Raw genomic sequence first — 12,879 nt, 5'->3', positions numbered from 1 at the left:
ACAGATGTGCCACTATTGCACCCATTGGCTCATTTGGCCTGGCTGGCCAAATATAAGGCTTGCAGTGTCCACTTTTGAGTATCTTTATTGGTGATTTGTCTCTCTCCCAGTGAACTGCATGCAGAATGACGTTTTCCAGCTTTCTGTCAGCTGGTCTACATGGAGGAGGTTATCAGCTCAGTTCCAGCCGGTTTTTTCAATGGCCTTGCAGCCCAAGTATGTGGAGTCTTCAGCAATATATATATATATTTCTAAATAGGGTCTCTCTCTATCCCAGACCAATCTGAAATTCACTATGTAGTCTCTGGGTGGCCTCAAATTCATGGTGATCCTCCTACTTCTGCCTCCCAAGTGCTGGGATTAAAGGCATACACCACCATACCTGGTGGCTTTGAGGTTTTTTTATTCTGCTCCCTGGCCGCTGGTGCCAGAGCTCAGCTCACTCTTCTGCTGCTGTTTTCCACCTGCTGTGGCAGGGGATGATGTCCAGCTTCTGCTCTACCATCCTTTCCCTGATGTCATGAAGCTTCTCCTCAAGACTGTAATGAAAAACAAATCATAGGGCTGGAGGGATGGCTTAGTAGTTAAGGTACTTGCCTTCCAAGCCAAAGGACCCAGGTTCAGTTCCTCAGTACCCACATAAAGCCAGATGCACAAGGTGGCGCATGCACCTGGACTTTGCTTTCAGTGGCTAGAGGTCCTGGTACACCAATTCTCTCTCTAGCTGTCTGCCTATTTCTCTCTCTCTCATAAATAAACAAGTACTAAAAAACAAAAAAAAGAAGCTGGGTGTGGTGGCACAGACCTTTAATCCTTGTACTTGGAAGGCAGAGGTAGGAGGATCACTGTGAGTTCAAGGCCAGCCTGAGACTACATAGTGAATTCCAGGTCAGCCTGAGCTAGAGTGAGACCCTACCTCAAAAAACAAGCAAGCAAAAAAAAACAAAAAAAAACAACAACAACAAAAAAAACACAAACAAACAAAAAAAAACCAAACAAACAAAAAAAGAAAGAAAGACAAATCTTTCCTCTGGGGCTGGAAAGATGGCTCAGTGGTTAAAGGTGATTGCTTGCTAAGTCTGAGGGGCCAGGGTTTGATTCCCAGTACCCACATAAGGCCAGATATACAAAATGGCACATGCACCTAGAGATCATTTGCTGTGGCAGGAAGCCCTGACACATCCATTCTTTCTCTCTGTCTGCCTTTTTCTCTTAAATTAAAAAATATTTGGGGTGGGGGGGGGTGCTGGAGAGCTGTCTTAGCAGTTAAGGTGCTTACCTGAGAAGCCAAAGAACTCAGGTTGAATTCCCCAGGACCCATGTAAGTCAGATGCACTAGGTGGCACATACATCTGGAGTTCATTTGCAGTGGCTGGAGGTCTTGGCATGCCCATTATCTCTCCTCCAACCCTCAAATAAATAAAATATTTAAAAAATTGGCTGGAGAGATTACTCAGTGTTTGACACTTGTCTGCAAAGCCTAACCACCTGAGTTCTATACCCTAGTACCATATAGATCCAGAAGCACACAGTGGCACATGTGTCTGGAGTCTGTCTGCAGAGGCTTGAGGCTCTGGCATGCTCATTCTCTCTGTCTTTCTCTCTTATCTCATTCTGCTGGCAAATAAATAAATATTAAATATTTTGCAAGCCAGGCATGGTGGCACATACTTTTAATCCCAGCACTTGAGAGACAGAGGTAGCAGGATTGATGTGAATTCAACGTCACCCTGAGACTACATAGTTAATTTGAGGTCAACCTGGGCTAGAGTGAGACACTACCTTGAAAAACCAGAAAAGAAAGAAAGAATGAAAGAAAGAAAGAAAGAAAGAAAGAAAGAAAGAAAGAAAGAAAGAAAGAAAGAAAATATTTTTCCCCCAATAGCTTCTTTAAGTCTGGTGTTTTGTGCTAGCAACACAAAGGTAATTACAACAGAAAATTGGTACCAGTTTGAAACTTTGGACTAAAAGATGCTGTGTGACACTCTAGGCAGAACTGGATAGACCATTCTGGTCAGAGAGTTGAAAGACCTAAATTCAGATAGAACTTAGGACTATTGGGTCTTGGCTTATAGGTGTGTGTGTGTGGTCTCGAACTCATAGCAATCTTCCTACCTCTGCCTACTGAGCGTTGAGATAAAAGGCATGTGCTACCTCACCTGGACTGACCTTGGACTTTGGAATAGTGTTGGGATTGGTAAAAACTATGGGTACTTTGAAAGCTAGATGGAATGCATTTTATTTATTTATTTATGACAGAGAGAAAAAGGCAGATGAGGGGGGTACAGTAAGGGTATGCCAAGACCTCCTTCCCCTGCAAATTAACTTCAGATGCATATGCTACTTTGTGCATCTGAGGACTCAAACGCAGGCCATCAGGGTTTATAAGCAAGTACATTAAGGTGTTGAGCCATCTCTCCTTCCTGAATGCATTAATTTTTTTTTAACTTTTATTTATAAACAGAGAGAGAGAAAGAGATCAAGGGAGAGAATGGGTACACCAGGGCATAGTGCCACTGCAAACACAGTCCAGGTGCATGAGCCACGTTGTGCATCTCACTTTATGTGGGTACTTGGAAATTGAACCTGGGTTGTTAGGCATTGCAGCCAGGTGTCTTAACTTCTGAGTTATCTGTCTAGTCTCCCTGAATGCATTTTTATGTCTTGAGATGGTTATGAGTCTATGGAGTCCAGGGGTAGATTGTGGTGGTTTGAATGAGATGTCTTCAACAAACTTGTGTGTTTTAATGATTGATCCCCAGATAGTGGCACTGGGAGGTAGAGCCTTGCTGGAGGAGGTGTGTTGCTGGAGGTGTGCTTTGGGGTACTATCGCCAGCTCCCTCGGCCAGTGCTTGGCTCATTTTCCTGATTCTGTTTCTTTGTAAGTCTTTGTTTTAAACTTTTTTGTTCATTTTTATTTATTTGAGAGCAACAGAGAAAGAGGCAGATAGATAGATAGATAGATAGATAGAGAGAGAGAGAGAGAGAGAGAGAGAGAGAATGGGCACGCCAGGCCTCCAGCCATTGCAAACAAACTCTAGATGCGCCCCCTTGTGCATCTGGCCAACATGGGTCCTGGGGAATCAAGCCTTGAACCAGGGTCCTTAGGCTTCACAGGCAAGTGCTCAACTGCTAAGCCATCTCTCTAGCCCTGTAAATCTTTTTATATTTGTTTATTTATTAGAAGGAGAGAGAGGAGAGACAGAGAAATAGAGAAAGGGGAAATTAGAGAATGGACATGCCAGGGACTCCAGTCACTTGCAAAAAATCTCCAGACATATGTGCCACCTTGTGCATCTGTATTTATGTGGGTAATTTATGTGGGGAATTGAACCTGGGTCCTTAGGCTTCGCAGGCAAGCACCTTAACCACTAAGCAATTTCTCCAGCCCCACTGATACTGTTTTCCATCTGCTGTGGCAGAGGTGATGTCCAGCCTCTGCTCTACCATCTTTCCCTTGCCATCAAGAAGCTTCCTCTCCAGAATGTACGCTGAAAGAAATCATTTCCTCTTATCAGCTGCTTTGGGTCAGATGTTTTGTCCTGTCAACAAGAACCTAACTACAACAGGATGTAATTCAACATTTTCCCTCCCCATTTCCATCATTTCCATGTCTGTGAGTTTAACCATTAGGACTTTTTTTTTTTTTTTTTTGAGATAGGATCTTATGTGGCCCCAGGCTGGCTTCCAACTCGCCATGTAGTTGAGACTGGCCTTGCATTCCTGATTCTCTTGCCCCCACCTCCCAAATGCTGGTATTTCTAGGCATGAGCCACCATGCCTGGCATCATTTTGAGAGTCTGATTTTCACTGGGTCTAAGGAAACAGCCTCATGAAGACACTACAGACCCAGAAAAACATATACAAACACAGGAAAAGCCAGAACTTTCCCTCCAATTTTATTGGGTTGAATAAATATTTTTCTCAAAGAGCAGCCCAGTGAGCTGAAGTCTTAGGGGCGGTGGCCTCTGGGTTCTGGGGAGGGTGAATAGCTTAGATGTTGAGTTCTCTGGTTGGTGGGTTTCTTGGCTAGGTCTTATCTCAGTGGTTGAGGTTCTTGTTTGGTGGCTGGTCAATGCCTTGGGTCGGTGGGTCTGCTGGGTAGTAGACCCTTGGGGTATTGGTCCTGGTCTTTAGGTATACAGGACGAGTCCATAGATGACGCCTAACCCAATGAGTATGGCAAATACATCCAGCCAGACGGTTCTGCTGGAGTTCAGGTAAGCACCCTCCCAGTAGCTGTTCTTGTTGTCCTCTTTGATCTGTAGGGCGGGAGCTTAGGTGTGGCTTCTGGGCCCAGAGGTTCTGAGAAGGTTTGGGGCCCTCCAGCCGATGAGGAAAGGGCCCAGCCCGACACTCACCACACTCCCGACAGGAAGAGCTGCAGAGGGAAAGCCGGGAAGACTGGACGGGCTGGGGCTTAAGGATTGTTTTACCTGGCTGCGGAAGTGGAGAGCTGCCAGTCCCAGGGGAGGGCATAAAATTACTGCCATGACAGTCAAAAAAAAATGATCCGGAGCATAAAACGCCAGTTCTTCAGGAGTCTGTGGACGGCCCAGTGGCTTAACTGGGGGAGCTGAGGCCCCTGGAGCCCCCGGGGCAGCTGCAGCGGCATCTGGATTAACCATATTTCCTCTCAGATAAAAACAGACCCCTAGAGCACGGAAGACACCCAGGCCCGCTGCGCACGCCCAGCTCTACCAGCCTCCGCAGACCCACTCTGTCACAGGCCAGTCACAAAGGAGGAGCCGGAGCCTGCCCCGGCCGCCTCACGGGTGGGCGTGGCCCCGAAGCCGCGAGGAGGGTGGAGCAGCCCCGCCCACCCTGGTACGGGTGGTTGGAAGCTGTAGACACCCATCTTGTTTCCTGCAGCGCATTATCTGAGGCCAGAGCTCGGGCAGCTTCCCCGGAGCTCCCGGAGAGGCTGCGTCAACAAGCCCAGGACAAAGTTGGATTTTGGCTATGGGTCAGTGGTTAAAGGCATTCTCTTGCAAAGCCTGTAGGCCTGGCTTCCATTCCCCAGTGCGCAAGTAAATGTAGTTTACGATTAAAAAAAAATATTCTGATGGTTTTATTAACAAGTATATAATACATATATTGCATACTGTGTATAATATATGAGGCCTGTACAGTACAAATTTATATTCACAGTTTGACATGGCAAAATGTCATTACTGAATTCTCATTGGACTACAGAGTAGAAACAGAGAAAGTACATTAAACATTCACATCTTTAGTAAGAAAGATTACCAAAATGTTTCAGTATCTGCATGTATACTAACGCATTCTAAAAACCTTTACCCATTCAGTCTTATTAGTTTATAAAATATATTACACTTTATTAAAAATTTCTGCATAGTTTATACAAGTATTAAAGTACTGTAAATGTAGTAATCCTGCTATACTTGCAGGCATGGTTTAAGAGATGCTAAGCGGAACGATTATTTTGACTCTCTAACAGTAATACATAACAGAGAAAAGAGTGCTAGTATTTGTAAAACAAGCTGCAGCCCTCGTTTAATGCATGCAAACTGGCTTTGTAAATGCATTACTTACGTGAGTTTGCAATCACTTGGAAATTGTTAACCTTGACCAAGAAAGAACAGATAACTCAAGTGACTTCATGATGATAACAGTCCCTTCAAGACAACTGTGTACTTTCGAACCAAATTACTTGAAAACCTTCAATCTCTGAGAATGTCTTTAAAACAATCTAGTCAGGAATGATGTGCAGATATACAGTTATCAGTAATATAGTCTTTCCAATGCCACATTAGTACAGTACCAATGGTGCAAATGGGTGTTTAATAAAACATACATATTAATAGATAGTTCTGCAAATCTGTTCCAAGGCTCTTGAAACTTCTGAGAATTCAGCATCTTCTTTGTTGAGCATAGCTATGCTACAAACATTCTCCAAACAATCCAGACTGTCAATGCCTAGTTTACAATTAAAAAAAAAAAAAAATAGCCAGGCGTGGTAGCGCACGCCTTTAATCCCAGCACTTGGGAGGCAGAGGTAGGAGGATCGCCATGACTTCAAGGCCACCCTGAGATGACACAGAGAATACCAGATCAGCCTGGGCTAGAGTGAGACCCTACTTCGAAAAACCAAAGAGAGAGAGAGAGAAAAAAAAAAGGCTGGAGAGATGGTTTAATGGTTAAGATGCTTGCATGCAAAATTTAACGACCAGAGTTCAGTTTCCCAGTACCCACATGAAGCCAGATGCACAAAATGGCACATATATCTGGAGTTCATTTGCAGTGGCTGGTGGCCCTAACGTACCTATTTTCTCTCTCTGTCCTTGTAAATAAATAAAAGTATTTTTTTTAATATTAAAAACATAAAAATAGGAGCTGGGCATGGTGGCACACGCCTTTAATCCCAGCACTCAGGAGGCAGAGGTAGGAGAATTGCCAAGAGTTCGAGGCCACCTTGAGACTACAGAGTGAATTCCAGGTCAGCCTGAGCTAGAGTGAGACCCTACCTCAAAAAACAAAACAAAACAAACAAACAAAAACAAGCAAGCAAACAAACAAAAAATAGGGCTGGAGAGATGGCTAGGCGGTTAAGCGCTTGCCTGTGAAGCCTAAGGACCCTGGTTCGAGGCTCCATTCCCCAGGACCCACATTAGCCAGATGCACAAGGGGGCACATGCGTCTGGAGTTCATTTGCAGTGGCTGGAGGCCCTGGCGTGCCCATTCTCTCTCTCTCTATCTGCCTCTTTCTCTGTCTGTTGTTCTCAAATAAATAAATGAAAATAAAAGTCTTTTTTAAAAAATAGGGCTAGAGAGATGGCTTAGTGGTTAAGTGCTTGCCTGTGAAACCTAAGGATCCCAGTTTGAGGCTCAATTCCCTAGAACCCACTTTAGCCAGATGCACAAGGGGGCACACATGTCTGGATTTCGTTTGCAGTGGCTGGAGGTCCTGGCGTGCCCATTCTCTCTTTCTCTCTCTATCTACCTCTTTCTCTCTCTGTCTGTTGCTCTCAAATAATTAAAAATAACAAAAAAAAAGGTTAAAAAATAAAAATAAAAATAGAACTGGTCAGTGTTAGGTCAGGACAAGATGGAGTCACAGCAGGAGGGTGACAGAGATAAGGAAGTAGGTCATCCACATTTCTCAAGAAATCGCCCAGCCATTACCCCTTCCCTGCCTAACAACACCCCAGGTCTTCTGGTCTCAACCTATGGCAAATGTAAAGAACAAAGAAATTCCTTCCCTTCCTCATCTTCTCCCAACTGAAGAGCTCTACATAGGGCACTATCTGTGATCTCAAAGCTGACTATTCCACTCTTTTTTTTTTTAATTTTTTATTTATTTATTTGAGAGCGACAGACACAGAGAGAAAGACAGATAGAGGGAGAGAGAGAGAATGGGCGCGCCAAGGCTTCCAGCCTCTGCAAACGAACTCCAGACGCGTGCGCCCCCTTGTGCATCTGGCTAACGTGGGACCTGGGGAACCGAGCCTCAAACAGGGGTCCTTAGGCTTCACAGGCAAGCGCTTAACCGCTAAGCCATCTCTCCAGCCCACTATTCCACTCTTGAGTCAGTCCTGGCAGCTTGTGTTTTTCTCCAAATAAAACCTTCCATCTTTGCCTCAGAGTGGTCTCCATGGTCTTGGTCACTCCTGAACCTTACAGTCAGCAACTCAAATGGCATACTCTTGTTTTATTGGTCTTTTTCAAGGCAGGGACTCACTGTAGCCCAGGCTGACCTGGAACTCGCTCTGTACCCATGGTGATTTTGCTACCTCAGTCTCCTGAGTTCTGGCACTGAAGGCATGTACCACCATGCCTGTCTCAAAGATATTTTTTCTGTTTTGAGGTAGGGTCTTGCTGTGGTCCAGGCTGACCTGGAATTCACTATGTAGTCTCAGGGTGGCTTTGAACTCATGGTGATCCTCCTACTTCTGCTTCCGGTGTTCTGGGGTTAAAGACATGCGTCACCACACCAGGATGAAACTCATATTTTTCTTTTCTTTCTCTCTTTCTTTTTATTTTGAAGTAAGGTCTCACTTTCTAGCCCAAGTTGACCTGGAGTTCACAATGTAGTGTCAGGGTGGCCTCAAACTTACAGCGATCCACCTACCTCTGCCTCCCAAGTGCTGGGATAAAAGGCGTGTGCCACCATGCCCTGCGAAATTTGTATTTTTTAAAGGCAGCAGAGCTATGGCTATAAGGAAGTCTAATGAAGCTGAACTACAGAGAATATGGAGCCCTCTCTGCTTAGGTGCTGATGGGTGAGGTCAGAGCTTGTGGGTTGTGCAGGAGGAAGAGCAGAGAGGGTCAAGTGACTGCAATGAAGGATCTGGGAGAGTGGGAAGAGGGCAGCTAGGGACAACAAAAGAGCCCTTTGAGGACTTGGCTTTCAGCCTAAGTGAGGTGCAGCCTGGGTAAAGCTCTGTGTGTGGTGGGCTCTGACCCATTTCTGGGGTGCACAGGCTCCTTCTGGCCACGTTTGGAGAATGGACTGCGGGAGTAGGAACGAGGGCAGGAGATCAAGGAGCAGACTGCTGGGATGTCCAGGCAGGAGGCCATGAAGGCTGACCAAGGTGGGAGTAAAGAAGGGGGAGAAAGCGGGATCCCCAATATGACCTTGGGATCCTAGAGCAAGGACAACCTGGCAATTTCCCAAGAGAGTGGAAAGCTCTGAATCCAGGTGGGCCCCCGGAGAGTGACTTTCCCAGAGAGGAACAGAATGCAGGACCTGCTGCCGGTTTAATCAACCTGGGTGGGGGTGGGGTGGGGGCGTGGGGGGGGGGGTGGGGGGGTGGGGGGGGGTGGGGGGGAAGGAGTGGGCAATCCTTTTTGCCCCTGGGGCTGTTTTGACAAGGAGCTGGAGACAAGTCTGGAAGCGATGGGGGAGTGAAGGCATTGCCAGGCTCACTATCTTATCAATGAGTCTCAAATATACACCAAAAGTCAAGGCCACAGTGAGGTCCTTCACTCAGCAAACATTCCTTGGGGCCAGCCTGGGCCAGCTCTGGGTTGAGCAATGCAGGATACACAGTGCTGATGGAGACATCTGGATCTTGTCCTCAAGGAGTTCAGAGTCACCACATTGTCACAACCCAGGATAGTCAGGGCTGTGATGGAGGGACTGAGGGTCCAAGTGGTCAGGTCTGGTGAGTCAGTTGCCTTTCTCATTGCTGTGACCAAAATACCTGACAGAAAAAAACCCAAGAGGACAAAGATTTCTTGTGGCTCGTGATTTCAGAGGCTCAGCCCATGGTCACTCAGTCCCATCCTGCTGGTGGAGTGTGTGGAGAAGGAGGCCATCCACCTCATGGAGGACAGGCAGCAGAGAAAGAGCGTGGAGAAGAGACGTGGGGCCAGACATAAACTTTCAAAGGCACGGTACAAGTGTCCTACTTTCTCCAGATAGGCCCCACCTCTGGAAGTTTCCAGAATGTCCCCAGATCGTGTCACTTGTTGGGAATCAGAAATTTCCAATGTGCGCCTATGGGAGACACTTGATTCAAGTCCTGACAGCTGGGATGCGGAGCTCTGCGAGGGGTGGGAAAACCTAGGGAAGTTCCGGACTCGATCTGGGTTGCAGCCCAAAGTTTCCTGGAAGAAGCAATATCAGCACTTAACAAATTATTTATTTGCAAGCAGAGAATGATAGAAAAGAGAGAGACAGAAAGAATGGATGTGCCAGGGCCTCCAGCCACTCCAAATTAACTTCAGATGTGTCACTTTGTGCATCTGGCTTTATGTGGGTACTGGGGAATCAAATCTGGGCCTTTAGGCTTTGCAGGCAAGTGCCTTAGCAACTAAGCCATCTCCCCAGCCCCATATTAGTACTTAACATAAAAGATAAGGAGCAGTTGAACTTGGGAGGCAAGTGTGCATGTGTCTCAGAGGAAGCTACATGTGTCATGGTCATGGTCATGAAATTAATTTCTTTTCTTCTTCTTCCTTTTTAAATTTTTTATTTTTAGTTTTTTGAGGTAGGGCCCAGGCTGGCCTGACCTGGAATTCACTATGTCATCTCAGGGTGGCCTTGAACTCACAGCGATCCTCCTACCTCTGCCTCCCAAGTGCTGGAATTAAAGGCATGTGCCACCATGCCTGGCCCTCTTTTATTTTTGAGACACGGTCTCAAGTAGCCTGGGCTGGTCTCAAACTTGCTGTAGAGTAGAAGACGACCTTGAACTCCTGACCCTCCTACTTCTACCTCCTAACTGTTGGGATTAGAGGCATGTGATATCATGCTGGGCTGAAATGATGATTTTGATAGTGTGTATGTGTGTTGCTGGGGATGGAACCAGGGTCTTACACATGCTAGGCAAGTGCTCTGCTGTTGAGCATTCCCCCAACTGCCAGATGCACAGTGGCACATTCCACTACAGATTGCTTGCAGTCTAGAGGCCCTGGTACACCCATTCTTTCTTTCTCTCTCTCTCTCTTTTTTTTTTTTTGAGGTAGGGTCTCACTGTAGCCCAGGATGACCTGTAATTTACTATGTAATCTCAGAGTGGCCTCGAACTCATGGTTATCCTCTTACCTCTGCCCCCAAGTGCTGGGATTAAAGACATGCGCCACCATGCCTTGCTCTTTTTTTTTTTTTGGTTTATTTGTTTGTTTTGAGGTAGGGTCTCACTTTAGCTCAGGCTGATCTGGAATTCTCTATGTAGTCTCAGGGTGGCCTTAAACTCACAGTGATCCTCCTATTTTTGCCTCCCAAGTGCTGGGATTAAAGGCATACATCACCACTCCCTGCTTCTTTTCTCTCTCCTTGCTTGCATATAAAGAAATTAAAAAAAATTAACCAGGCATGGTGGCATGTGTCTTTAATCCCAACACTGAGGGGGTGGCAGAGTTAGGAGGACTGCCGTGAGTTCAAGGACACCCTGACACTCTGTAGTGAATTCTAGGTTAGCCTGGGCTAGAATAAGACTCTACCTCAAGAAAACAAAGGGGGATAAAACAGGGCTGGAGAGATTGCTTAGTGGCTAAGGTGTTTGCCTGAAAGACCAAAAGAACCAAGTTCAATTCCCCATGACCCCTGTAAACCAGATGCACAAGGTGGTGCATGTGTCTGAAGTTCCTTTGCAGTGGCTGGAGGCCCTGAAGTGCCCATTCTCTCACTATTGCCCCTTTCTCTCTTTTGCAAATAAATAAGTAAAAATAAAATATAAAAAAACTATAATAAAAAAAGAAGCAAGAAACAGCTGGGTGTGGTGGCTCACAAAAGGCAAGGCAAGAGGTAGGAAGATCATTGTGAGTTCAAGGGCAGCCTAGGACTACAGAGTAAGTGCCAGGTCAGCCTGGGCTAGAATAAGACCCTACCTTGAACCATCCTCCCCACCAAAAAACATGGAACAAAATGTGTGTGTGTGTGTGCCATTGTGCGTGCATAGAGATCAGAAGACAATTTCTGATGTTTTTCCCTGCTTCCCCCCTCCATTAAGTCTGAGTCTTCCATTGTTCACTACTTTCTTCACCAGGCTAGCTGGCCCAAGAGCTTCTGGAAGATTCTCCTGCCTTCTCCACCCATCTTGTGGTAGGCACACTGGGATTATAGATTCCTGCTACAGCCACCAGCTTCATCAGTTCTGGGAATCCAAATTTAGTAAATCCATTTGTACAGCAAGTGTTTTATCCACTGGGTCATCTCCCTAGCTCTCCAAAACAAAACTGAAATCTATCCTCTGTTGATTGACACATCCACCCATTCATCTAAGTGTCTATCATCTGTTGATCTATCAATCTAATATAAATGTAGCAAATTATTAGAATTGTGTGAAGGATAGGCAAGTATTTATTTTACCATCTCTGTAACTAGTATTTTTGAAATATGTAACCATTAATTGATATTAATATTAATTCAGTATTTAAATCTTATTATTATTATTATTAGTTTTTGGAGGTAGGGTCTCAGTCTAGCTCGGGCTGACCTGGAATTCACTATGTAATCTCAGGCTGGTCTCGAACTCACTGTGATCCTCCTACCTCTGTCTCCCAAGTGCTGGGATTAAAGGTGTGCGCTACCATGCCTGGCTCTACTTTTGTTTTGCTTTCAAAAAGCATTTTTACAGCCGAGCATGGTGGTACTTCGAAAAGAAATATATATTTGCAGAGAGAGAGAGAATGAGTGTGCCAGAGGTCTTGCCTCTGTAAGCCAACTCCAGATGCATGTACCATTTTGTGCATCTGGCTTTATGTGGGTACTGGGGAAATGAACCCAGGCCATCAGTCTTTGAAACCAAGCACCTTTAATCGCTGAGCCATCTCCTCTGTCTTAAGTATTCAATTTTACAATAGCCTAATAACACTAGGAATTGAGAAAGAAGGGAAAACCAGTGAGGTGAAGAGCAGAGAGGGGCGCCCTATGTTGGAAGAGGAGCACAAAGAATCTGCTGCTACTCCTGGGGTCTGTCTGCGTCTTGTGACTTTGCTTGCAGACATGGCCAGCACAGCTACACCAGACCCTGAGCATGTTGGAGGTAGAAGTTGATGGGCCAGGTTGGCAAGGCTGCAGACCGTGAGAGATGTCTGAGGTGTTCCCAATGTCTTTCCCAGTGCTCCAGGCTTGTCACTGGGTACACCCAGCCTAAAATCCTGCTTAGAGCTTGCTTGCTCAGCACCCACTGTGTGCTGGGGTTGCTGTTCCAGGATGTGTGTCAGCGACAACCAACCAAGACCCTCCCTTCTCACGGAGTCAGGCGGACAGACACTGAACAAATAAAAGCTAATGTCAGATGGGAACAGTGAGGATAGAGGTAATGGGGGAAAATGTTACAGGAAGAAATTTCGGAAAAGGTGACATTTGCTCTAAGACTGGAGAAGGCACCCTGTAGATACTTCCAGGACAGGGTGCTAGCAAGGGCCGGGGCCTGAGGCAGGAATAACTGTGGTCAGTGTACACA

General features: G+C 45.9%; 1 protein-coding gene across 1 annotated transcript; it reads right to left on the bottom strand.

Moving 5' to 3' along the window:
• Positions 1 to 3,884: 3,884 nt before the first annotated feature.
• On the bottom strand, positions 3,885 to 4,720 carry LOC123462227 (transmembrane protein PMIS2-like). The gene is made up of 2 exons (XM_045155180.1): positions 4,438 to 4,720; positions 3,885 to 4,263 (listed from the first exon to the last, which is right to left on the bottom strand). Exons 1-2 carry the CDS (start codon positions 4,627 to 4,629, stop codon positions 4,135 to 4,137), a joined length of 321 nt encoding a protein of 106 aa, XP_045011115.1. The 5' UTR covers positions 4,630 to 4,720; the 3' UTR covers positions 3,885 to 4,134.
• Positions 4,721 to 12,879: the final 8,159 nt, after the last annotated feature.

Source organism: Jaculus jaculus, chromosome 7 (assembly GCF_020740685.1).
Source record: "Jaculus jaculus isolate mJacJac1 chromosome 7, mJacJac1.mat.Y.cur, whole genome shotgun sequence".
Taxonomy (NCBI): Eukaryota; Metazoa; Chordata; class Mammalia; order Rodentia; family Dipodidae; genus Jaculus; species Jaculus jaculus.
Note: the sequence above shows the minus strand (reverse complement) of the source record. Positions and strands in the feature narration are given on the sequence as shown.